Source organism: Falco rusticolus, chromosome 5, assembly GCF_015220075.1.
Source record: "Falco rusticolus isolate bFalRus1 chromosome 5, bFalRus1.pri, whole genome shotgun sequence".
In the NCBI taxonomy this organism is placed as follows: Eukaryota; Metazoa; Chordata; class Aves; order Falconiformes; family Falconidae; genus Falco; species Falco rusticolus.
Window position 1 is genome coordinate 69,141,768 of NC_051191.1, and position 25,162 is coordinate 69,166,929.

At 47.8% G+C, this 25,162-nt stretch overlaps 1 protein-coding gene across 3 annotated transcripts in view; it reads left to right on the top strand.

The window, feature by feature from the left end:
- The window catches only part of LOC119148655 (cat eye syndrome critical region protein 2), a 94,843-nt gene that overhangs the window by 56,723 nt on the left and 12,958 nt on the right, over window positions 1-25,162 (top strand). For 2 of the 3 annotated variants that reach the window (XM_037389111.1, XM_037389113.1), the window contains exons 3-9: window positions 14,112-14,295; window positions 15,041-15,180; window positions 15,709-15,813; window positions 16,413-16,462; window positions 18,812-18,981; window positions 19,730-19,807; window positions 24,320-24,476. In XM_037389111.1, coding sequence (XP_037245008.1) covers window positions 14,112-14,295; window positions 15,041-15,180; window positions 15,709-15,813; window positions 16,413-16,462; window positions 18,812-18,981; window positions 19,730-19,807; window positions 24,320-24,476 — 884 coding nt within the window. The remainder of the gene's footprint in view (window positions 1-14,111; window positions 14,296-15,040; window positions 15,181-15,708; window positions 15,814-16,412; window positions 16,463-18,811; window positions 18,982-19,729; window positions 19,808-24,319; window positions 24,477-25,162) is intronic. The other variant, XM_037389112.1, reaches the window with a different exon arrangement.

Here is a 25,162-nt window from a genome sequence, read left to right on the forward strand (position 1 = left end):
CTCCCAGCACCTCAGCCAGGTTCAGAAACAGATTTTTAGTCCAAGGGTAAATATTGAAGAAGCTCTGAAATTACTTTCACGGAGCCTTTTAGCCCCAGTGAGCTTGGTGAACAGCTGGGGCAGCTGCTGGGCAGCTGCTAAACCACTATGATAATTTGGTGTGCCATGTCAATCTCTGTTCTGTGTCACCTATACTTTTAATTTTTCTCTCACTTTATCTTCCATACTTCCTCAGTTTCTTTCTGGCTCAACCAGTGTAGTGGTTTAAGCTTTAGAGAAAATAGGAGAAAAGACCTCTTCTGAAATGGATCCCAAAAGGGATGATTTTAGCACCCATTTATTTATCTGTAAAAACTTGTTTTTATCTTTTGGCCCCAGAAATTTGTAATGTGTGGGCCTGCTTCTAAGCAATGAATTTCCTAAGCTTGTTTGCCTCAAGGCAACCCCATGCTAGGTATTTTTTGCCTTAGAAGGGACTCTTCCTCCCCCATTAAGTATATTTTTCTATGAGCAGCAGGGCACATAAGGACTTGTTTCATATGGATTTGTGCCATACTACATGCATGTGTCCTACTTCCCCATCCTCACCAAGACAATGACTCTAGCTTCTTCCCCACAGTGCTCATCATCACTGTAAGGTCCTCTCTACAGCCCCTAAACAATTGGAAGAGCTTATGGCACAGCAATGCTGTTGTGTTCCTTTATGGCTATGGATTGGGAGCATGCTTTCTTTTGATGGGCACTAGGAATGAACAATGCTGCATTAAGCTGGCTTCATTTGTTCTTCAAGGATCCAGAAATGAATAGTAAGTAATGATCCTCTTCCAGTCTGAATGTGAAGCACAGTAAGCCTCATTCCTATTTGCTCTTTCAGAAAACAGGGAGATGTATTTGGGTCTTTTGTAATTTAATTGGCTCCAGCTCCCAAGGGTTGATCTGCTTCTCTTCTGAAAGTGTTGCCATCAAATAACAATAGTAGAAAGAAAGAAGCATATGTTGGTTGAAAATTGTCAAGCAGGTATTGAAGCCTGGTTAGATGTAGGTGAAGGTAATTGATGGGAGAAGTGAAATGCCATCACAGATGGACCAAAGCCCATGCTGTCTTACCAGGTCAGTTCACAAGGTGGTAAGTTGGGCTCTAGGTAAGTTCCTTTATTCTGGACCATCCAGAAGGCTTTGTTCATCCTTGAGCTAGAGACTGCTATGGCTTGACCTTCCTTTCATCACATCTGGAGTGTCTTGTCGTTGGGCATATGCTGTGAGGCTTGTTGTCAAGGTCACATAGAACAAGATACAAAACAAAGGAGAAAAAACACCATGCCTTAAGAACCAAAGCATGCACGTGGAAGCAGCGTGTGGCAGAGGATGCAGCAGTGGTTCTCACACTTCATTTTGTCTTTGTGGCCATCAACACCCCTCCTTGCATGTCTTTTTCAGGTCAGATCAGTATGCGCTGGCTGTGCACCCAGTGTGCATGAACCAAAATATCCCATAGTAGAACCATTCAAAGCAGTAGCTAGCAGCCTGCATCTTACCAGACCTCTCACTCCACACCAGTATTTCCCAAGTCCTTCCCGCCCACCTCCCCAGCTGGCGGAGTTGGCTTCCCCCAAGGTACTTGTTTCCCTCTTGAGCACCCAGATCCTTCTCTCTCCCTTTTTATTGTATCAAACAACCTGTTAGTTCTTGGGTTAGTTAACAAATAGTTCTAACACTGGTTCTTTTTGTTTTCCTTTTTGATCCTTCAAGAGATTGCCTTTTGTTATTCAAAGACAAAAGTACTTGACACAGGAGCAATGCAGAAGCCCCCAAGCTTCAAAAGCTGTCCTGGCTGTGGGATCGATATTCAGATATTCACTCAGATATTCATGTCTTAAGTGTCTGATGAGCCTTGGGGAAAAACTGAGCAGAGAAGAATGCGGCAATGCAAATTCCTGAGGGGTGCTGGGAGGCATCCATCCATGCAGGGACTGGAGGAGTTTCACCTGCTGATCAGGGCCTTTCAGGATCAGCATTTCACCCTGCCCAGGGACCCCTCTGCCTTTGTCTGACTTCCTCTACAAGGCTGACAAAAATCTGGCCTCCCGTCTGTTGCAGTGAGAAAGGTACCTCCCTTTGTTAAGTTGTGCTCAGAAATGTCCAGGTCAGAGGGTTTTGTTTTGAGGCCCAGAAATTGCAGCTCGAGCTCTAAAACTGACCCCAGGAACTGCTGTGTCTCAGACTTATTGCCTCATGAGCGTGTGCTCTGAGGAGAACCTAGGTACTTTGCTTTTCCATTGCATCCAAAAAGTGGCATAATTTACTGGTGCCATTGAGTCTGTCAGTGTCGTCAAGCCTGCTGCTTGCTGATGGGCCTGTAAAATCTCCAGTTTGGCATCAGTATTGCTTAATCTTCTCTTGGTGATCTTATGCTTCACTGGGGGACCAGGTGCGCCCTGCAGGTCAGTGCATTCTTCCCTCAGCTGGCTCTCCTACTCTGCGCCTCTGTCTCGTGCACCGGTACCACCAGCTTCAGGACTGATCATCATGACATCTCATTAGTGTTGCCTTCCTGGCTTTTAGTACCAGCATACGTTCCAGTGCCTTCAGTACACACCTCAGTGTTGGCTCTGAGGCTCAGGACTTCTCTTCTGCCTCCTGCCATTCTGCCTTTGCCAGTGGCGTCTGTCACTTATTTTCTGATTTTGAACTTGACAGGAAACTCTGCATTCAGGGTCTCGGGAGATTCTTACCACTTGATCTGAGCATACTGTCAGGGAAAAATGTGTGTTCCCAGTCTGGCTGCAGGGATAGATCTCATTGGGTAAGGAAGCGCTGGGCTCCGACTCTCCTCGGCTCTCTGATGCTATCCACTAGCATGCTAAGGAATTCATGGCTTACTGAAAGCTATTTTCCCTGGCCCTTCCCCAGCCAAGATCAATGTCATCACATGGCAAGAGGTGACATACGCCTCCCTTGTATCCTCCCACGGTATCACTTGCCAGCTTGACACCAAAATTTCTTTAGGCACAATAGAGGCATTTTCAGTTCTACCATTAATTTATCATAGGTGCTTGGGGTGAGATAACTTCTTTCCTTGGTCCTTTCTACCTCAGACATGACACGTGATGGCATCAGCACTGGTACCACCCTGTTCCAGTACCACCTCTGCTTCCCTTTCTGGGTAAAGTTTCAGTAAGTTGATATTGCCTCTTTCTTGGGCTCCCTCAGCTCAACAGATTGATTACTCAAGGCAGGAAAAAAGTGGCTGGCACTGCTGGGGACGTGCATCTTGTCTCCTCTATGACTGATGGACTGTCCAGTGCAACCCCCAGTGAAGAAGCAGAGGGCACTTACTGCTTGACAGACACTCAACTCTTCTTCCCACTCAGATAGCAGGATATCTGACAGACCATCTTACCAGGAATCTTCTGGAGATTCCTATATATTTCCAGATACACAGTATTTTACAATTTCAGCCATATCTCAAAGAACTGTAGTCTCTATTTATAGGCAAGAAGAGAAAAAGTAGCTGCAATGTCACCTGGTTTCCTCTATGCTGGAGCTGTAGCACATGTCTGAACATGATGGTAGGTAGACAAATACATGTTAGTGGCTGATGACAGACCTGTTTGTTCTTGGAGTTTAAACCTCCTCTTACTGCTCCCATGGATCGTACATCACACTGAAGGCAACTGATTTGTTACTGCATCTGATTTGTTACAGTATCTTAAACGTAAAATTGAATAAATGGTGAAGTACAGAGTATCTGTGGGGTTTATATGCTGGCAAAGCCGGGTAGGTATTTTTAAACACACCTTCGGTGTGGACGTGGTCATCCGAGTCAAACCCAAAAATGCCCGTAGAAAATAGCATAATCACTTGATTAATCGTATTTATGCAGTTATAATTAAGGAAAAAGACAATTTTTAAAATTGTCTCAAATCATCTCTTCTTTGTATTCATTCAAGGTAAATAATCCTTTCCGTTCACCTATTGCTACCTTAATTAATGTTTTTACAAACATATGTAGCAATACTGTTTGCTCACCACAGTGATGTTCCAGGATCTTTTAGCAGAATTATTTCCCCCCCTTTTTAATCCAGTTATCCAACCCATTGATTTGTCATTATCAATTTTCACTCAAATTGCAGCATCAGTAGTGGGGGAGGGGGTTCCTGCTTCTCTGTCCGTGCCACTGCCCCAAAATGCTGCATGCTCTGATAGCACAGATCTTCCCGTCATGGAGACTGTGCAGAGACTTACTGAGTTTGAAGGAAGGGTTGAGCTAGCATTGAAAAACTGACAGTCATCACATTTTAAGTTTCATTTTAGTCCCATTAATGTTCTCTGAATCTGTCTGGGCAGCGTACGCATCCTCCTGCCCGTCCCCTTTGCCGCCAGGACTTTCCCTTCCTTTGGCACCAGACACCTTTAGCTGTTGTTTGGGGTGTTTCTGGCTGCTCTGGTTTTATTGCTGTTCATATTCCTATTTCTTCCTTTCCCTTAATCAAACAACAAAAACATGCAAGCAGCCCTTGCTCCTACCTAAAAATCAAATACAGACTCAGTGTGCATCTAGTTAACCATATGTGTCTTCCTCACCCTCCAAGTACTGCATGATCCACCAGGCTTGGCAAATTCAACCTCTTTCATCCAATGCTTCACATCTCTGCACCACTTGCTTTCTTGCAGTGGCTTACTTGGCCAGATAGACTGCTGGTCTCTTGAGATGGGGAGATGGATGCTGGGCATCTGCTTACTGCTTCCTGGTATCATGATGGAGACGGAGAGGGGGAGCAGCAGAGAGGCAGATAAGGGCAGTGAGGAGCAGCTGGGTGTAGGTGGAAGGAGGGCCATCAGTGCTTTCAGATTGCATTTCCTTCACCAAAAATCACTTTCACCTTCTCACACAGAAGGAGAAGCAACAGCGTGCCTCTTTGTTGCCTCCCTGTACTTTGAGGTGTTAGAGGTAGGACAACCATAGAAAACACTTGTGGCCCCTCCTGCTGATCCTGGAGGTGGTGACGAAAATAGAGCAGCCCTGGCTCACAGAAGGGTGCTTGGAGCGCCTGCAAGCAGGGAGACAGACAATGACAGGACAGTTCAAAGTAACAGGTATGTGTGATTTCTCCTGCCGGTGCTGCTTTTCTCTCACACAGCCCAATTAACAGGGGTCACAGAGCACTGATTAGCTGCCTTGGCGTTTTGTGAACATAAAGCAGTGAAAGAGCCAGGGTAAATGGGGGAGAGCAGATCAAATAGACACTTATCTCAGCACTCCTCCTGCCTGTCCCTGGCATTTGCCAGCCTAAGGGAAGAGTCTTTTCAGAAGAGGCCAATGCGGGACAGTGCTGTATCTGTGCTGGTATCTCAGCTGCTTTTCTGCCTTCTCTCAGTAAAATAACAAACAAGTCGCCCCCAGTAGCTATGTCACGTGTGGGGCGGTTGCTAGATAAAAGCCAAACCACAGGAGCTGCATTGACCATAGGCAGCTGGGGAAGATCAGAGCATGGCCTTGTGCCACACAGGCATGCATGATGAGTTCAGTCCCTACAGCTGGTGCCTCCTTTTGGAGGGTGGACTTGCAGCCTCCTGTTCCTTGTGTGATGGAAAAGGGGTGGAAGGCAGCACATAACAGCTCACAGCAGGTAAAAAGGCATCTCCATCTAATTCAAGAGTTGGTGAGTGTGGTCTGGTAGTGCTAAAGAGCCCAAGCTGGAAACTTTTTCCACCGTGGCTGGGGGGAGAAGTCTGCACTTGGACTGAGAACCTCCTGGAGGTTCTGGACCTGGAACCTGCCTAAAGGGTGGGCAGCTGTGGTAACCTTGTGGCTTCCCCTTCTTGCTTCATGCTCTTCCTTTTTTGGGGGGTAGCAAAGTAACACTCCCACTTCAGCTGTCATACCCAGGTTAAGTGGCTGCACTTGCTTCTGTCAAGCCAGCACATGCTCCTGCGGTGTGATCCCTTATTAGACTAGACAGCCCACATCAGCTCTCCATTCTCTCAGCCTCCCTGGAGACACTGCCTCGCTCCATAGCTGTTCCTATTCTCCTTCTCTGTGGGATACAGCATATCTGCCAGCTCCCCTTCCAGCTTCCCCAGTTTTTATTGTATGGAAGATCACTCGAGGTAAGATGGAGGAAGACAGAGGGAGCAGGAGTGGAGTATTCTTAGCTGATGACAGCTTTGGCTTTGCTTAGCTGATTTTTTTCCCCCCTCTCCTAAACATGAACACTTCAGGAGTTTAGCTGGGAAGGCAATGAATTCCCTGGCATCTAACCATGTAAATTAGATTTCCTTAGCAAGATGAAGCAGCCCTTCTGCTGGAGAAACTCCTGTCCTGACTTCATGTTGTCATGTTGGAGGAGAGGTCCAGAAGCCTGATGTCTTCTCTAAGCATCTCTTCGGCATATTCTTGGGGGTGGTCTCGGTGCCACAGTTGAGCTCTGGAAACAACTTATGGGGTGGACAAGTGAGGGGCGGGGAACAGGAATTGCTAGGGTGCTGAAATTACTCTGCTGTCCTTTACCTCTGTGGAAGACTTGGGTGGATCTTTCATGGATGTGGAAACCTCTATCACTCATGTTTCAGACTGCCAAATCCAGGAGTTAGACCAGACTACTTTAGAGAAGAGCTACAGCTACATTAACATTTACTAACCAGTTTTGGGTGTTTTTTTGTCCTTATGCTTTGAAACAAAACCGTGGTTGTAGTGTAGCAAGAATGTCTTCCCCTGTTCAGCAACAGTGAAAACAAAGGTCATTGTCACGCTCAGTGCAATCCACCCCTTGACTCTTCAGGTGTCTTTTTCCTCCCCTTGCCTCCCAGTGCTCCTGATGGCCACACAGGTAAGTCACAGAATTACTTGAGGTTTGGGCAATGTCTGCATTCAGAAAAGTAGTTCTAGCTAGCAGTGAAAGACAAGAGGCAGGCCTGTACATGCTTGGTGATGGTCTTGTACTCCAGCAATCTCTGCTGTCTTTCTGACTCTAGGAAGAGAGACTTCACTCTGGAGCTTTGATCAGTCCAGTTAGATTGTATCCCTCTCCCCCTCCCCATTTTGTGGTCTGTTTCAGGGTCTGTTCATGTCAGCTATCCTCCTTTTGTTCACAGCCGCTTGTAGGGCAGGTGGTTTTCTCCAGGCATGAATCAAAAGAGAGAGGGCACTGAAAAGCAGGATGAGCCTGGGTGTTTGTTTCCTCCATCACTAGGGCTCTGCCAGGGATGGACCTTGCTGAGGTCTGTCTCCAGTTTGGTGTGGCCAGGAGTTACTACTCCGCTTGAGAGTGTTCCTGGCTGGAGTTCATGAAGTCTGTCTGCACCAGTGGTGCAGAACAGTGGTGCGGTTAATGGCGCTGCTAGCTGAATTGGAAACGAAATGTGGTTGTTAAAGCTTAAGGTCATGATTCCTGCATCTCCAGCTTCTTGGTCATTTTGCTCTGCCACAGTGAAGTGTTTTGAGGAGAGACTCTTCAAGGTGTTTGCTGCCCTTGAGCCTTTGCTAGTCTGAATGCCCTGCTGACAAGTTGGCTCATGGTCTGAGGAATGTGTGCTTTCTGTTGGCTTGCACACCTGAGTGAGCAGCACACAGAGGGCTTGGAAGAAAATGGGGAATATACCCACCTGGCCCTTTTCTCCCCCAGAAAGATGGGTTAGTATCTTTTTTTCCCCTGCATCATGCCTGACTTAGTTTCTCAGTAGGGTAAATTGTTTGAAGGTGAAGTACAAGCTGGTCCATAAGGCTTCCTCCTCCACCTCAGATAAGAAAGCTCATTAATACAGTAAAAAAAAAAAGTCTCCATTGTTACATGAGAGCTCAAGGTCAGGCTGGTAGTAGTAACTCATATTGCTTCTAAGGTCAGCCTAAGCTTTCTCTTTCTGACAAGCCACGATAGATTGATCATGGGGGCCCTTACATTATTTTTTTTTCCTTCTGAAATAGGCTTTGCTTCTCCTGACCCTGTTAATGATGTTTGACTGAGGTCATCCCAGCAAACCCTGAATCCTTCCCATTACCTTCTAGAGGGCTTGCCTTTGTGCCAAAGCATTGTATGCTTGTTAAGAATTAAGCTTTCCTGATCTCTGCTGTAGCAAAGAAGCTGTCTTCATTGGAGAGGGGAGAAATATCTTGAATGCCATCTGTCAGTTAATGCTCTCATTAACACCTGAGTGACTCCCAACACCAAGCTGGTGCCTTTTTGCCAATTCAAAACTTAAAAGGTGCCAGCCCATAAGGTGAAATATCTCCAGTCCATAAAATTAATTCCATGATAAAACATCTGTTCTGAGAAGACCTTGATTTTTTTTGTTGTTTCTTTTAACTGGAGTGATCACAGAGGCAAAACCAGTTCTGTTGTATGCTGTGAATTAGATGCTTGAGAAGTCTTTTTTTCATTTAGTACTGAGAACCTTGTAAAAGCAGTGCTTGTGCTGGGTGGATGAGGAAATCCAAGTCTTTTTCAGCTTTTAAAGCTTTTGCCAGGCAAAAGTATCACCTCTGTTATTTTTCTTACTGGTTAACTCTTTAAAAGGAACTGCGAGAGTAATTATATTCCTGTTTAAACAGTCTTTGAGGGAAACGCTGAGCTCCCCCAGTCTTATTTTCCATGGTCCTCCCACATACTACTCCTGGGCAGGAGGTGGAGGAGGTCTGTCGTTTTTCCTGCTCTCTGTTGTCCTCTGGTTTTGTCAGGGTTCTTGGTTTTAATCTCAAGTACAGAACAATATACAGTCTGGGATTAGACATAGGTCAGACTTGCCATTTTCCCAGCAGTTTTAGATCAAGAGCATTCCAGTATTTACTCTTCTGTTGCATTTTGTAAATTAAATGAAACAAGAGACTTAAAACATTGTCAACATGATAGATATTCTAGCTAGTAGGTCCAGGCAATGATTTGGCATCTGAACTTTCTGAAGGCTTATTTGTGTGTGCCAGCAGTATCTGAGCATTGCTGAAAGATTTTTGTCTCCAGTATTTCCAGCTCCTTACCCTAATGTTTCTTTTAATCCAGTATTTGCTCCTGTAGCTGGGGAAAGGGGGGGTGCTGGGGGGGTGTGTGTGTTAGGGTTTTTTTTTAAGGAGAGTGGAGAGGGGGTACCCATAACAGAATTGGCAGCAATAGACCCGATAGGAAAGTGTGCTGTGACAGTAATTCCACACTCGGGCCATGGCACCCTGCCTGTGGGAAGTGCAGATTGACAAGGGGACTCTCTTACTGAATCAGTGTTTCGTTTTGCTTTTGTTTGTTTGGCTTGATTTTGTTTACAGTTTCCCAGCCAAGATTTGATTTACTTTGGAGACTTTAAAACTAAAAGCACAAGTGGCTCTGCTTCCTTTGGGCATGAGGATAAAAAAAGTGTGTGTGTGTGTATGCGTAATTCCACCCCCAATGGCGCTGGGCTCACTTAGAAGGAATTTCACATTGAGTTTGCCCTACAGGGTGCCTGTGGGGCTGGGGTCTGTAGGTGCAGCTGTTCCCTTCCAAGTGTGCACACCAGAAGCTCCAACCAAATTTTTCCATATATCCCATCAACCCTGCAAAATATTCACCCTCTCTTCAAGAGGTCCCCAAAGGAGCCCGCCTGGGAAGCTGGGCAGAGTGACGAGCGCGCCTGGCCCCGCAGGATAACAGCCCAGGCGCAGGATAACAGCCCAGGCGATGGGCAGGGTGCCTCTTCCGCAGGCAGGGGAAGCCAGGGCGCAGGCAGACTGCCGGATTGGGAGGATTGGGATCTGGGATCGCCAGGCGGGGGGAGGAGTCCTCAGCTCCCCTCTCCTGGAGCACAGAGAAACCTCCCTCTTTGGGAGGCAGCCGGGCAGCAGATGGCCGGGCTGCGGCGCTGAGCTCTCAGGGGGTGTATCATTTCTCTGACTGTTCTGGACGCGGATACCCATGTTGGAGAGGAGCCCCTCCTTCGGCTTGTCTTCTTTATGCCCTGATTTTTTTGCAGCTGCTCCTAAAGGTCACAGGCAACTTGAGCTGCAACCTGGCTGGTGCTCTTGTGGATTGTCTCCTGCTATTCCTCCCCTTTGACACCGATGTGCTAGGTTGCATCCTTCCCTGTGCCCCAGATTTCCTTTCGTGTATGTAGAGGTCCACAATGTATGATTAAAACTTCAAGCCACAGGTGCGATTCAGCTTTGACCTCCTTTCTAATCATTGCAGGAAAAGGTAGGGACCGCTGATAACGACACTGGGGTTTTAGAGCAAAGCCAGGGACAAGGCTAAGAACTGCATTGGGCTCGCAAGAAATCACCTGCATCATCCATATGGGATGTACCACATAGAAACACATGTACTATTCCACCACTTCCCCCCTACAGCTGTCCAAATTGCTTTGTACATCGGGTGGCAACTGCAAAGTAAGCAGTGTTGTGACAAGGGAGGGAAAGTTTGTCTCAGTTTTCTGTGATATTAATGGTGCTAGTGAATTTGGGGTGGAAAGAAAGTCAGTGGGAAGGCTGAAGTTTTACAGTTACAGAATACTCTGAGGTAACTTTTCTGAACTCTTGTAGGTGAATTCTGTAATACTTTTCCTTGGTTAATGAGCTGTATGGAAGAAGCTTGTGCTGTACAGCAGGGGGGAAGTAGAAGTGGTTGAGATGTGCGTGACAGTCGTGGCCCATGGTCCCAGACTTTTTTGTAAATTGTTTCTAGGACCCCCAATGTACTTTCAGGAGAGAGTTGTTTTTCCTTTGGATACGTGTGTCCATGTACCAGTTCATCCTCCTTGGGAATACTCTGATTTGTAGAGAAAGGACTTTGCTGACCTAACATTGCCTCTGTTGGTTGAGTGTTTTTACAAGTCTCAGTGATGCTGAGAACCTCAGGAGAAGAGATACACCTTTCTCAGCTCAGTGATCTCCTTGCTGCCTTCTTCCCACCTACAAAAGGGTTTTTGGAGGTTCTTAACTGCAGCAGAGGCTCTGTAGGACTTACCACACCTGCAGGTGTATCACTGTCCTATTAGTAAGCTTGAAAAAAGGGTGTTTGAGAGACTGCATCCAGGTCTTTCCACACCTGGACCCTGTCTGTCTGATTCTTGGGTTTGTATTTTATGGATAATGCTGAATGAACAGTTAGTCCTGAGCATTTCTGCTTTGTGTGGGGAAGAACTCCAAGGGCAGGGTTCTCACAGATTGCTGTGCTCCCTGCAGATTTTCTTCTCCAAACCAAGGGGGATGTTTCAGAAACCTTTTTCAAAGGGAAATTTAATAGAGACAGGCTAAGTGAGGCTAACCATAGGTGTGGCAGACAGGTTGAAGACGAGCACCTCAGATTTGTCTGGAGAAAAGAGGCCGGCCCCCATTAAGAGGGAAAATATAAATTGGGTAAGATTGAGAGTGACTGGGAATGCCTTGAGACATCTGGTTCCCATCTCTGGTTTTCATTTCTATCGTTATTCAAAGCGACAAATGCACAGTAGCTGTCTTTGAAAATTGATGGGGGTAGGAACTCAAAGTACTCTTGAGAACAGAGCTTGTAATGTATCGAACACTGGGTGGATGACAGAAATTTCTAGTGTTAGCCACTTATGTGAAAGTCAAACTCAAACCAAATTGGTTAAGTCAACAGAGCCAGTCCCCAAGGGGAATGAGAGTTACATAGGCAGAGATTTCAGATGATCTTCTGGAATTGAGGGGCTTCCTGGATCAATTTTCTTTGAGAGCAGCCAGAATGGTAGAGCAAGATAAGTGAACTCATGCAACGGGTGCAAGTGTCTGCTCCATGCCTTTCCCTTTATTTAGTTAGGGAAATAAAATAACCAGAAACATAGGAGTAGGTAAAACCCTGTTACTTTTTTTGCTTCTTCTTGGCATCCCACGTCACCCACTAGTTTCACAGGATCTTAGGGAAACTGGTTTTTTCAGTCAATTTTATTGGAAATAGCCAGAGCCTCTGTGTCAGATCTGATAAAATAATGTTCTGCCTTGAGCTCTGAGAGAGTTGGACAACTGACATCATGGGGCTGGAACTCAGATGCTCTCTGAGAGCTTACAGTCATTCCCCACCTGCAATGGACTAAGCATCCAAATACGGGTATTGCTTTCCTTTCAGGAAAGGATGTTCTCATCACTGTTTCTGTTCTGAAAGCTAGTCAAATCTGTCTGTCTTTTTTTTTTTTTGTTTTAATCCAATGGCTTCAGTAAATATCTAACATTTAAGCAGTGTGTGATCAAATAGCACTTTTAAAGATAAAAAGTCTGTGAAGAGAATCCAGTGTCATACTTTGAAGTCTTAGCTGGAGATTGGATTGGGTCTCGAGGTATATAAGGAAGACACTGTGGGAATGCAGAGCTACTTCAGGTGGGTGTACTGTGCACTGAATAGTTCGTTTTGAAAAAGGGTAGTTGCTGTAGCTTTTACCCTAAAATTAGTACTTGAGGCAGCACAGAAATAATTTCATAAAACAGCCAGTCCTTTGTCGACTGAACTTCGTCAGCATAGGGGACTGTTTCAAGTTGCACTTGATTGCTTATATTGGTGGGGCAAAACAATGATACTTGGAAATACCAATGCGTTGCTCATGTCATGCAGAAAAGAGAAAACACCAGGCTGCAGAAGGCGCTTGATCCAGGTGCATTCAAGCATCTCCTGTTACATACAACCGGAGGGCTGGTAACACTCATACCGTGAGAGGATTTGTCTCTGGGAGGTCAGCTTGCGTTTGACGTCAGAAAGCAGCAGACTGCTGGGGAGTGATCTGCAGGGTGGTAGCATCAACTTCTCTCCACTGAAGGAGGAAGGGGAATGCTGCCAGGTGGACATGGCTTGGGGAATCGTGTGGCATCTGTTCCTTCGCTCTTGCAGTCACTGTCCAGTCATGGTCCTTGCAAAGGTGTCCGGTCTTCACCGAACATGTGAAGCCCCCAGCCTAATAGCTAACTTCTTGTTGACTTTTAATGATCTTTCTTCAGCTGGATTGCACTCCTCTGTCTCTTTGTTAAAAAATAATAGGTTTTGTAGTAGTTAGCAATTTCTCAGGCAAATGCAATTCTGTAGCACTGGCACGGTTCCATTAATCATATAGAGTAATCTGTTTGTGCCAAAAACCTATCAAGTTGAGCTGCCTTTTTGAGAGCTGGTGGGAATGTGTACCCAGTGGTGTTCTTGCTGGCATATGGACTTCCCGTGTGTGCAAGAATGACTGGGCCATGGAAGGGTCCCCCTTTGCTGTGCTTAGGGTACACAACTTGAGCAGGCTGTGAGAGAGCCTGGCAAGTCTCAGGACTCAAAGTGATATGGACTGATCTTAAGAAAGTTTTGTATTTAGGGACAGGTGGCCCTGCCAGCCCTTTTTCAGTCCCTCCTCTGAAATTTTCAGCAGTCGAAATAAGGACTTAAGTCTCATTAAAATATAAACAGGAGTTCTTTTAGCCTTAAGCAGCAATCTAACCTGTTAGATGGGGACGTTTACCCTCAATGCCAGATGAGGGTAAGAAATGTGCATTTCCTTGGGCTATATGATGAACTGCTGGGAACAAAAAGGAGGCTTAAAGTGGCCCAACTAGAAAATGAGCAAGATTGTTTTAGTAGCAAAGTTTATGATAAAGCTTGAGTGTTCAGCTTGATCATCGGGGAGACTAGAGTAGACTGAGCTGAATCCTGTTTGGGAGATACACTCGTGTTCGGAATGAGCCTTGTTGTGTTGCAGGGGTCCAGCCACATGCATTAACGGGACTGTGCAGATGTCCTGCTAGAGCCACTGGTGGAGGAACAGGCAGAAAGTGGCAGCACCTTTGGGTATGGAGGGAGAAGAGAATAGGGGCCGCAACAGGAGTATGGGAAGCATACAGCAGCAAAGCCAGGAGGAGACGATCAGCTATGGAAAATTTCAAGGCTGAGTTGGCATCCTAGTTAGTTTGTTCTTTCAGCTTGGAAAGAAACAACAGTAGCAGAGTCCTGCAAGCTGTATGTGTATAGCGTGAAATCCCATGGTGTTGCAATGAAATTGCTGTGTTTTGGGAACCTGAGTTACAGAGCTGCACCTAACCATAGCTGCTGCGGGGCACAGTTTTCCTGTGTTAGCTGTCTCTGTGTTGTGCTTGTTCGAGTTGCTTGGTTGCACCAGGTGTTTCTGGCATGGCAAACTACAGTAAGTGTGTGGGACTTTGTTTCCTTGGCTAGATCCCAGACGTTTCACAGCTACCTGGAGGACATCATCAACTACCGCTGGGAGCTGGAGGAAGGGAAACCCAACCCCTTGCGGGAGTCCACCTTCCAGGAGCTGCCCCTGCGCACCCGGGTAGAGATCCTGCACCGCCTCTGTGACTACCGCCTTGATGCAGATGATGTCTTTGACCTCCTCAAGGTGCTTTGGGCAGCAGGGATGAGGGAAACTGTGTGGCCGCAAGAGCTGAGCCAGCTCAGCTTTTCCTGGGAAGAGAAGGGTTGATGCTACCAAGTGTATTTTAAGGCCTACTAATCGGTGGCAGTGCAGTGGGTCAGCAGCTCCCCATCTCCTCCCCTGCCTCGCAGAGGATGCGAGGCAAGCACTCAGGACTGCTCCTGGGGCCCTTGTCCTGTGTGGATATATTCATAACGTGGGGGCAACTAAGAAAATTGGCTTCATTGGCTGCTCTTCCTGCAAAGAGTGAATTTGGAGATGCTCCAGTGGTAATGGCAGGGCTGTGAGAGCCGAGACTGCCTTGCTGAGGGATGGTGTGAGATGAAAGGATGGGGTTGAAGTGTACTGGGGGAGCTGGGGGAAGGGTGGGGGTGGGGAGGGAGCTTCTCAGGGCTGTGTGTGACTGTCGCCAGCACTAATTAGACCTTCCCTGTCAGGAGCACCAGAGATGAAATGTTAAAATGAGAGAGGCCATTCAAATTAGAGATGCCAATCTAAATCCCTCCCTGGACAGGGAGCAAACGTCGCTTTCCCCCTGGAGTAACATTTTCCCAGCTCAGCCCGGAGGAGCAGCTGTACTGCTGCTGTGGCATGGCGGGAGGGGAGGAGGGAGGGAGATATTTGTGGAGGGGTGTCATCATGTTTTGTGTGACAATGTGGCTGCTTTTCAACTTGTCACTGTCTGGCGGGGGGCTCCCGGCGGGCGCAGGGCTTGGATGCTGACAGCCTCCGCGTGGAGCCGCTAGGTGAGGACAGCAGTGGTGCCCTGTATTGGTACTTCTATGGCACGCGGATGTACAAGGAGGACCCGGTGCAGGGGAAAACCAACGGAGAGCTGGCTCCAGACAGGTAACAGCCCCCACACATTCCCCCCGTGTCTGGGTGCAGGGGGTGATGGGGGGGATGGCACAGCCAGCCTGGCTGGAGGGGACTCCGCCTGACGGCTGTTGTGTTGGAGGGCAGCAGGGGGGAGCGTGCAGCATCTCCGGGGGGGCCTGGGAGAGGGCTGGGGCAGTGTGGGGCGAGACTGGAGTTGCCAAGCAGACTGCGAGCTGCCCCACGTCGTGCATTGTGTCAGAGCCAGCCTGCAGCCTTTGTGGCACCAGGAGAGCCTGCTGTGGGAGCGATGCTGCCTACCCCACTGCATTCCTCCCCGTCTGCCCCGCACCGTGCCGGCGGCTCCCAGATCAGGCTCCCAGCCAGTGGGAATCCCTCCTCTCCTCCCCTCCCCGTCCCGTTGCTGCTTGCTGCTCTGATTTAATCCCTCCTTTGGTTGGGTTCCTAGCAGCTGTTCTGATTTCCCTGCCCTTCTCCCATCCTGCCAGCCACAGTTCCTTTGCTCAGCAGATATTTCATGGTGGTTTTGCCATTTCGCAGGGGATGTGGGGGCCCGACAAACACCCCAAATGTTCCTGGGAAAACGGGCAAGAGACGAGGGCGACCCCCAAAGCGGAAAAAACTAATGGAGGAAAATCTGCTGAGGTATGGAAAGGTTGTTCCTGCAATAGATGTAAAATGCATATGTTCCCAGAGGGAAGTATAATGTACTTCTGGGGTTCCCCCAATAAGTATGTATATACCATGCAGCCATAATTTCAATGCATCTCTGAAGTGAAGCAAGCTCAGACTTGGTGGATGCTTTGATCGCTCTCCAAAGAAAATTCTGACTGAGCTGGAAGCCAAGTTTGGTGAAACAGTGGGTATCACTCTTCCAACCACCTCACTTCAGATGTAGTTCCTCCTTGCAGTGCTAGGGGATGTGTGTCTGATAAAGAATGCTTGAAGCCAAAACTCCTGGCCACTTGAGCGAGTATAGATTTTGGGATGCTTCCTCTAAGAATTTAAGTACTGTCCTTGCCAAACTCCAGCCTGGACCCTTCACTTAACAAAATTTTAAGAAGCTCCGATAAATATTTATGTGAAAATATATCTCGAACGTGTGTTCTGTATGGTGGTTTTTTCATGGTTTTGCTGTGCATTGAATAGTTGCTGTGTCCCCCATTCTTCTCCTCAGAAGCAGCTGCATTTCAGTGATGTGAAGTAATGTATTTATTGTATCACTTCTCTTTCTTTTTTGGTAGGGAGAAGGCAGAAGAGAACTTGCTAATCCATGAGACTCAGATAAGAAATGGTAAAGAGATTTCGCGGGGTCAGGGTTGATACAAGCAGCTAACATGGCTCTTAAATTATCAACGCCCAGAGAGATGCCTTCCTCAGGAATGGGAGAGTCTTTCTGCCGGTGGCTGGGACAGAGTTTGGAAGGGAGGGGTTGGCATTACAGAGTGCCTTCCAGCTTGGGAGCCTGGGCACCTACAGGCTTCCTGTCTTATTGTGAATTAGTTTGGGATGAAGAAACCTAACCTATTGGGTTACACCAGGCCTTGGGGGCCCACCTACTCGCTGAAGTTGATGGAAATAGGCTGTGAACGGCTCTTGCTCTTACGGCAATGAGGTGAATGCAAGCCCCTGTTTGTAGCAGGTGTGTTTTTTCCGACTGGGAAGAGAGTGGTGTCAGTGATGCCAAGAGAGGGAAGGAAGAACCTTTTTCATTATCCTTACCATTGGTTGGGTGGCTGAGCTCAGTAAATGATGTCTTGGGGATACCCACCTAAGGGTTAACAAGACAAGCAGAATAAGCGAGTTGGCAACATAATGTGAAAGTGAGTTCAAGGGAGCTGGGACTCATCTGTCATACATGTGGATCCATTGGCTTCCATATAACCCAGGGGCTCAGCCTGCTTGTTGCCCCACAATAAAAGGCGAGGGTGGCATTGTCTTTCCTATGCCTCCTTCCTTCACCCTTTGTCTTCAGATTTCCTGGTGGCTGCTCCCGAGCAGGGTGGCAGAGCTGGAGCGATGCGCATGACGCGATGGGGGTTTTATCACATCATTGTCTTCCAGCAAATTGTGTCACTTCAGAGTAATCTTCTGGTGGCACAAAACAGTGCTTCAGTCCTGGCTGCTATTGAAACAAGTCCCCCATAGGCAGCTGGCAAGGGAAGGGTAAACAAGGGTGCAGGCTCTGGGGGCATTGTGCAGGTAAGCTCCCTGCTGCGGGTGAGCAGGGGATGGCTTCGCCTAGCCAGGGCAGGAGAAACCAGCACATGGTTGATCCTTCACCACCTTGGTTACCAGTCCCCAGTGCATTAATTTGAGCTGAAGCCAAGGGTGGGTTAAGCTGTAGGCTGGCCTGTGACCTGAGGCTAGCACACGCTCACTTTGTGCCACTGTTGTGGCAGGGAGGTTTCTGACAGAGGGCAGGTGGCTGGAAGGAGGTTGCAGCTTTCCAGTCGTCCTGGGGCAACCTGATAGCTTGCATGCCAGAGCCACTGGCAGCTCATGGCTACAAAAGGGCCCAGAGTTGGGTTCAGAGAGAAAGGGGTTTTGTTTTTTGCTTCTGTATTTTTTTCATAGTTAATTTGCTTGAAAATGCGGTGAGAAGCTGCATGACATCTGCCAGTAGGGGTGTGACATTGCTTTCTTTCCAGTAGCCAGTGGTTAGCTCTGGAAAAGTCCAGAGGGAGCTGAGAACCACTCAGTCTTGAAGGGGTTTGAACCAACGTCTTCCCCCTCCCCAAAACTGGCCCACAACCTTTTCTGCTTAGAGAGAATCCCAGGGCAAAAGCATGCAAGTTGCAACCCTTGAGGCTTCTCTGCTCTGTGCAAACATTTACAGAGCAGGAACCACATTCCCCCTGTCCAGATGGGTGTTCCAACCACCATGCAAGAGAGTCTTTCCTCTGCAATTAATATTCAAATGTTTCACACAAGGCAGAATAGCTCAGAGTGTCTTGGTAGTTGGGACATGCTTCAGAGCAGTGGGTGATCTGCTTCAGATCCCACTCTGGATCAAGCAGGGATGGAATGTGAACTTTTGGAACTTCCCCCTCATCTGGCAGCCCGATGAACCCCATCTTTCACTTCCTCTTCTGTTCTTTCAAGTGCCTGCAAACAAAATGATTCGTTAGGGAGAATGGGAGGATTTATTCACCGCAGCAAAGGTTTGCAATGCTACCAAAAAAAAAACCCCGAAAAAAATGTGCTTGTTTCAAATAACGTTAATTTTTAATGGTTTTATTCTGCTGCCAGACTAAACCAGACATTTACATTGCCTTATGTATGTCCTGCTCTGGCTGACAGCCTCCATTACAAGAAACAAACTAAATCCTTTTCTCTGGTCCTTCATAACTGGAATGGAGGCTTGCTACAGGGATGTCATACTACCTGTGTGTTGCAAAGTGCCACCGTTATTTCTTCACCTGTGTACTTCCTTTGTATCTTGGCATCAGTTTCAGTGTCTGTAGGGGAGGAAGCAGTGCTTCTGGTGGATGAAGAGAGCTTTGGGTCTGTGGCAAAGAGCATGTTTCCCATAACAGTGGCCATTGGCAATATTTTTTGCTCTTCCTGAACCCTGAGGAGGAATAAAGAGAAGTTGTTAGTCATAACTGCTGTGGAGATAACATCTTTCATGTTGTTGAAGGGTCCCAAGGGCCTGGCCGTGGGACATGGTGGCTGCTGTGTCAGACGGAAGAGGAGTGGAGGCAGGTCACAGAGAGCTTCAGAGAGAGGACTTCCCTTAGAGAGCGGCAGCTCTACAAACTCCTGAGTGAAGACTTCCTGCCGGAGATCTGCAACATGATTGCACAGAAGGTGAGGAGACATGATATCCTGTTTACCTCTCTTTGACCGCTTCCAAGAGCATGGACGTTTGCTGACTGAAGGAGAGCTAAACCCAGGCAGCCTGTCACCCCATCCTGCTCCCCCCACCTCCAACCTGCAAGTGTTGTGGATGCAGGGGCTGTTCAGCTTGTGTACGGGGAGCAAGGCTCTCCCCGTGGAGTGGCAGGGCTACAGTCGATACTTAAGGATCTGGTTCATGATTGTATGGCAGCATAGGTAGGATGGCTGAAGGGGTTACTGTCTTCAGCCGTGTTCCGTGTCCCTTTTCTGCTAGCAGGGAATCTCTGTCTGCTTTTGAACTGCTGCGATTTACAGCCTAGCTTTTCTATGCAAACTGCCTGTGATTCCACTTTTACTGCCATTTCTCAGCGGTCTCTGCTGAAGGGGCTGATGGCTGCTTTAGCTGTCCTAGCTAAGTCTGCTTGAGCTGGTGTGTCAGAGCCCTGAAACTCCGAAGGGCATTGTCCATCAACTGAATGTTTTCAGGTGAGACAGATTTGCAACGTGATCATTTGGCTAGATGGCTTTGTAAAATGGGCTCTGCAGTCAGCACGATGTTCTTGGGCTGAGTTCAGTGTGCTTGTTTGCTACCCTTGTAAAGCTAATAGGGATTTCATGGTCACTTCTAGCCCCCAGAGTTTCTCCTGCCAGTATCACCAATGTGCCCTAATTTCCTCCACTCTCTTTTTCCTTCCCTCAATTCTCGACCCTGTTTCAGGAGAAGCGTCTGCAGCGGACAGAGTTTTCTCCCAGGTGGATGTCTGACCATCAGCCCATCAAACCAATCAAGCAGGAGGTGAGGGGGGGTGCGAGGGGGAGGATGACAGAGGGAGGCGAGAGCAGATGCCTCCTGGGGGAAAAAATAAACCGCAGCATCGCTATTCAGTGGGAAGGAGTCGTTTGAAAGTGTTTGTGCTGAAAGAGAGATGGGTGGTAATGCCCGTCAAAGGCAGGCTGACACTCGGGGTTTCTATGGCGAGCAGGGAGGTGCTGCCCTCTGGATCGCAGAGGTAACCGGCCTCGCCACAGACCCCGGTGCAGCTGCATATGGAAATCTGCGCTCAGTCTGGGGAATTCCACTTCAATGAAAGTGCTGGCACATTCGAGGCAGTTCAAAGAAAAGTTGAAGAAGGATGAGAGGGCTAGAAGAACCGGCTTACAAAGGGAAATGACAGAAATTCAGCCAAGGGGAAAACGTGAGGCTGCAAACACATGAGGGTGTAGATAGTGCAGAGGGAGAGAAGAATGACTGATGCAGTGCAGAGCAGAGCTAGGAGGGGGTCAGCTGGAATTGGAAGTCACAATTTAGACTGCTTAAAGAAATGCTTATCAAACTGCAGCCTTGTCGGCTGAAATGGCTCTTTCCGCACCTCTTCACCTTCATCTCCTCTCCACCCCATCAGCGTAACCGTGCTGCTGCTTGCGGGTCTGTGCAGTGAACCAGACCCAGGAAAATGACTGGTGTTAAATATAACCTTTTTATTTGGTCAGGGTTATTTTTGATGTAGATCAGCTTTCCAATCCAGTCCACCACGCAGCCCCCAACAGTCATGCTGGCACAGCCAGGGACATGGTACGGTGGAGATGGGGGGTCTTTGAACTGGCGACTGCTACCTAAAGCAATCGGTCAGGCAACATGGGATTAGCTTTGGAGGAAAAAATTGGCTTGATTCTATCAGGCTGTAGCGTAATCTCTTGCTGTAGATGTAACGAAAACGTAGTTACCTGGTGTTTTGTCAAACCCTGGGAAATTAAACTGCAGGGAATATTCCACGTGAGCCAGGGTCAGGGGTTCCCGCAAAACAAAGGAGAAAGTACAGTTCCCCACAATAAATACAATTACTTAGAACAGATAAATAAAAGGAAGGAAGAACCTCTCATCATGCTGCAGATAAAAGCCTGCTGAGAGGAAAATAAGACCCCAGTGATGGTCAGTTTGGGGCCAGAATTGCTCTCTGCAAAGCCCACCATGCAGGAAGCGCAGGGACACGTGTTTGTTCACAGGCAGCAGAAATCCCAGAGGAGGAGGGGAGTGGGAAACACATGGAGCCTGAATGATGCTAATCAGTACCGCAGGTGCTCCAGGTCTGTGGCAGCAGAGGGCTGTTAATTGCTGCCTGTGGGCCAGTGAAAGGTTTCCAGCGAGCTGGGGGCCCTCCCAGCACCCGCTGCGCCAGGGCATGGGGAGCCAGGCAGTGGAGGGTGGCGATGCTGGCGGCGCTGGCTCCCCAGCAGGACCTGGCAGTCGTCCTGCCACAGGGGAGACAGGGAAGGTGCCAGCAAGTCTGATGGTTTGTTTGCCAAGAGGGGTGGGCAACAGGCAAGTCTGGGGGAGGAAAGCCCCAGCTCAGTGCAGGGGTGACCCCTTCCTTCGGACTCCACGAGCTGGATGCTGGATGCTGCTTTGGTCCGAGATATAACTGCTCCGTAGGCTCCTAATCCTGTGGGGGATTTCTTAACAGGTGGTTCAGATTAGCTCCTCATTAAAGAGCCGCCTGAGCAGCACCCTCATTAGGGCAGTGCTGCGGAAACCGGAGCAGGGAAGTTTTGGAGGACAAGGGGCCAGGGCACCCGTGTCTCCTGGCCTTCTGCCCCTGAAGTCTGATACCCACTGTCTGGAGAGGGAGGCAGAAGGCAGAAGTTTGGCCCTTTCAGGGTCTGGGGCAGGGGGGAGGGGGGAGACAGTGATGTTGTGTCCTGGAGTGCTCTCTGGCGGAGGGAAGGAGGCGGTGATGGCGTGGACGGAGAGGAGAGGGGTGGGTTTTATCCTCCAAGTGGGGAGGAAGCTGGAGAAACGTCCCTTTGCCACCTCTTCAGTCAGGAAGAAAGTTTATCTTGTGCTGGGTTCTTGTTTTTATCTTTCCTGTAGGTGTCTGCTTCCACCTCATGTAGTAGGAGCTGACTTGTTTGTGTTTGCTTGTTTTTATAACCCTCGGTTGAGCGCACTCATCCCCAGCGGGCTTTAAGAGGGACAGAGGTCCCTCTGAAAATAAGGCTGTTTCTGTGTCTGGCATGGATGGAGCAGCCTGTGCCGGCACCGCTGCTGCCCTGCACTGCTGAAGGGAGCAAGTGCAGCTGTGGGTGTCTGTGGCAGTCCTTGGTGCTCGCTATACTGCGTTTGGGATTTCTGATTTTCCCTTCTATTCCTAGATCTGCTAGGATGATTTCATTTCCTTTACTTAAAATTGTCCTGTTCTTTGTCGATGCCGTATTTGTGGTGGGTTGATTTGGAACGTGCTATGGATTCTGTGTTGCGCCATTACAGTTTGGGGTGCTGAATGCACCCTGCAGGCTTGGAGAGGTCCTGGTGTGAACACTGCAGCTTGGATGTTGTGTTCATGTTTCCATAGGACATGAATGGTGGAAGCTGTATGAATCCAGGGAAAGGGAATGTCTGACCTGTGTACCGACAATCGAAGAAATTAGTGTGGCACGCCAGGATGGCTTAGGTCTACTGGCTGGAGAATCTAAAGGCTGATGGTCACATCCTCAATAAAATATCTTGGTGTACCAACTTCTGGTGGCTGGTTCGTGCTCACCTCTTTCTCTTCTAATTGCTGCAGAACTTGACTTCTTTGGTTCCTACAGCAATTTAAAGATTGGTCAAGAAAGCTAGTGGGACACTGTTTGATGATGGTCAGAATCAGGCCTGAAATTGTTTGCAGTGCATGAGCAGAAAATTGGATGATAGAGCAGTTGAGAAAGGGATATGAAAAGAATCAAAAGTGGAAATGTAGAATCCGATTCTGTAGGTTCTTGAACTCTCGTACTTGGCATAGCAGTTTCAGTCCTGGGCATCCTGGTGTTTGGATATTGATCAATTGGAGGAAGGATCTGAGAGAGACAACAAGAATGATTAGGGAGCTGAAAGGATTTCTTTATAAGGAAACATCTAACCTAATTGCAGAAACGTGGGCATTTCATGTAAGTTTCTGAGGAAGCCCATAAAAGCTGGAATGTGGCTGAAGAAGAGGGGAATTTATGTTCACCCAGAAAAGCATAACTGGAAATAATTGGGTGGCATGAGGGGGTGAGAAATAAACTTTAGGCTGAATGTGAGGAGAAGCTGGCTGACCTAAAGGCATGTGGGCTCACAGAATGGTCCTCCTAGGAAAGGGGTAGAAAAGTGAAGTACTAGTATTTGGCAAAGATCTAAAAAGGAAAAGAAGATAGACTGAGTTCCCTTGTGGTGAGATCAGTTTCACTTTAAAAGATCAGAATAGGGCTTTTCCCTGTCCAGTCTGTCCCTAAATGCAGGATATAGTCCTAATGTCGTCAAGACATCACCCTCTCTTGGACACTTCTCTGTGGCTGTCGGTGGTTGCAACATAATTCGCTTCATGTTGTTGCTGCTGGAGAGAGGGAGATAATACACAACACTGGTCTGCAGAGAGCTGCAGGGGGAGATTGCGGGGCAGTGCTGTGTAGAGGAAGGGAGGCAGAGCAGGGGGAGTGAATGTGCAGTGCAACCAGACAGCGTTTCTAGGTATTTATCAAAACACCCCGAGGTTCCACTTCTAGGCAATGAAACAAGGACAAAATAGTAATCGTGGTGCCAGATTTTTTTCTGGGGATTAATAATGGGCCTGGAGAAGTTGATGGTCTGAGCAGCAGCCAAGGGACCCCAGCTGATTGCTAATCCTCAGGAAATGCCTTCTGCCTACGTAGTGGTTGCTGGTTATTCCCTGAAAATGAAGGTGGAGAAAACTGTATACACATTGTTCTTTCCTGGTTGATATTCCCTGCTGATAAGGCACGCTTATCTTGGTCTTGCAGAAGTCAAAGAGGTGAGAGTGGCTGGTGGTTGACCAATTCATTTGTCTTTATAATTAAATTAAGCTAAAAAAGGTAATTCCACACTGCCATATGCATACCTCACACTTCATTGGAGAAATTTCCTATCTTAAAAAGTAGTCCTTTCTGCTCACGATTCCAACTTGGGGCTCTGCTACCTGGAAGGGGTAGAGGTGTTGTGTCAGGGTATCAACAGCCCATATCCTTTATGGGCAAATACAGAAGGCAGATACATGTGGTATGTCCCTGGCAGAGTCACAGCTTGTCTAACTCATCACTTCTCTTTCCTTTGTCCCTGTATCAGTAGGACTTCATTGCTTGACAAATAACTTTCATTTACATGTTGCTTTTCATCTGAGAATTCATATGTAAAAATCCTTTTTTTTCCCCCCCTTTTTTTCCCCCCAGCCATTCATTGTAGGTATGCTTTAATACTTGCTCAAAGTAAACCTGCCTCTGCTCAGACTTCGACAAGCCAATGCTTTATAGTTTTTGATGCACCATTTTGTTGCAGGTAAACCCGAATGTGCTGAGCTCAATGGAGAAGCAGAGGCGCAGAGAGGAAGAGGAGGAGCGCCAAATACTTATAGCAGTGCAGAAGAGGGAACAGGAACAGCTGCTAAAGGAGGAGAGGAAGAGAGAGATGGAGGAGAAGGTCAAAGCAGTGGAAGGTATATGTGACCAGTGTGAAATGGGTGGAAGCTTTCAAAGCCAAGATTGAGATCTTGAATTGAGAGCTGCCATTCACATTCCTGCCCTGTCAGACCTGCTAACAAGAATATCTTTTCTTGCACTTACCTTGGATAAATTGGTCTGACTGTAGCTGCTTTTCCTTTGTCTGTCTCTCTTGGTGTTGGTGGCTGTTCTCTACTGCACCCTTCAACTGTGTCATCTTCCCCAAATCATGCTTATTTTCTCCTTTGCTCCAGCTGTTCCTTTTTTTCCTGCTATTTGTGTTGTTCCTCAGTTCTCTTCTGTCTCCCCGTTTGCCTCCTGTGGCCTTTGTGTGCAGGATTAGCTGTCTTTGCTCTTCCTAAATAGCATTTGGTCCTTTTGGCCCAATGCAGAATGAAAGAAGGATCCCATCTGAGGAGAAAGGGAAGGGCACAGCATTGGAGTAGAAAGAGTACCATTTTTATATTGTTACCGGCCTTATCAACTGAAAAACTAAAGATGAGGGGACCATGCTAAACAGAGCACCACGGGTGGCAACTTCAGGTGTTGGTCTTGGGTTTGTGTGGGTTTGACCTAAATGCTGTTTTAATCAATTTTGCAAGAAACAGCCATATTGTTTTTAGTAGGTCAGATCACGGCACAGACAGCAGGCGTTCAGCCAGTACATGTAGGCACTGGCATC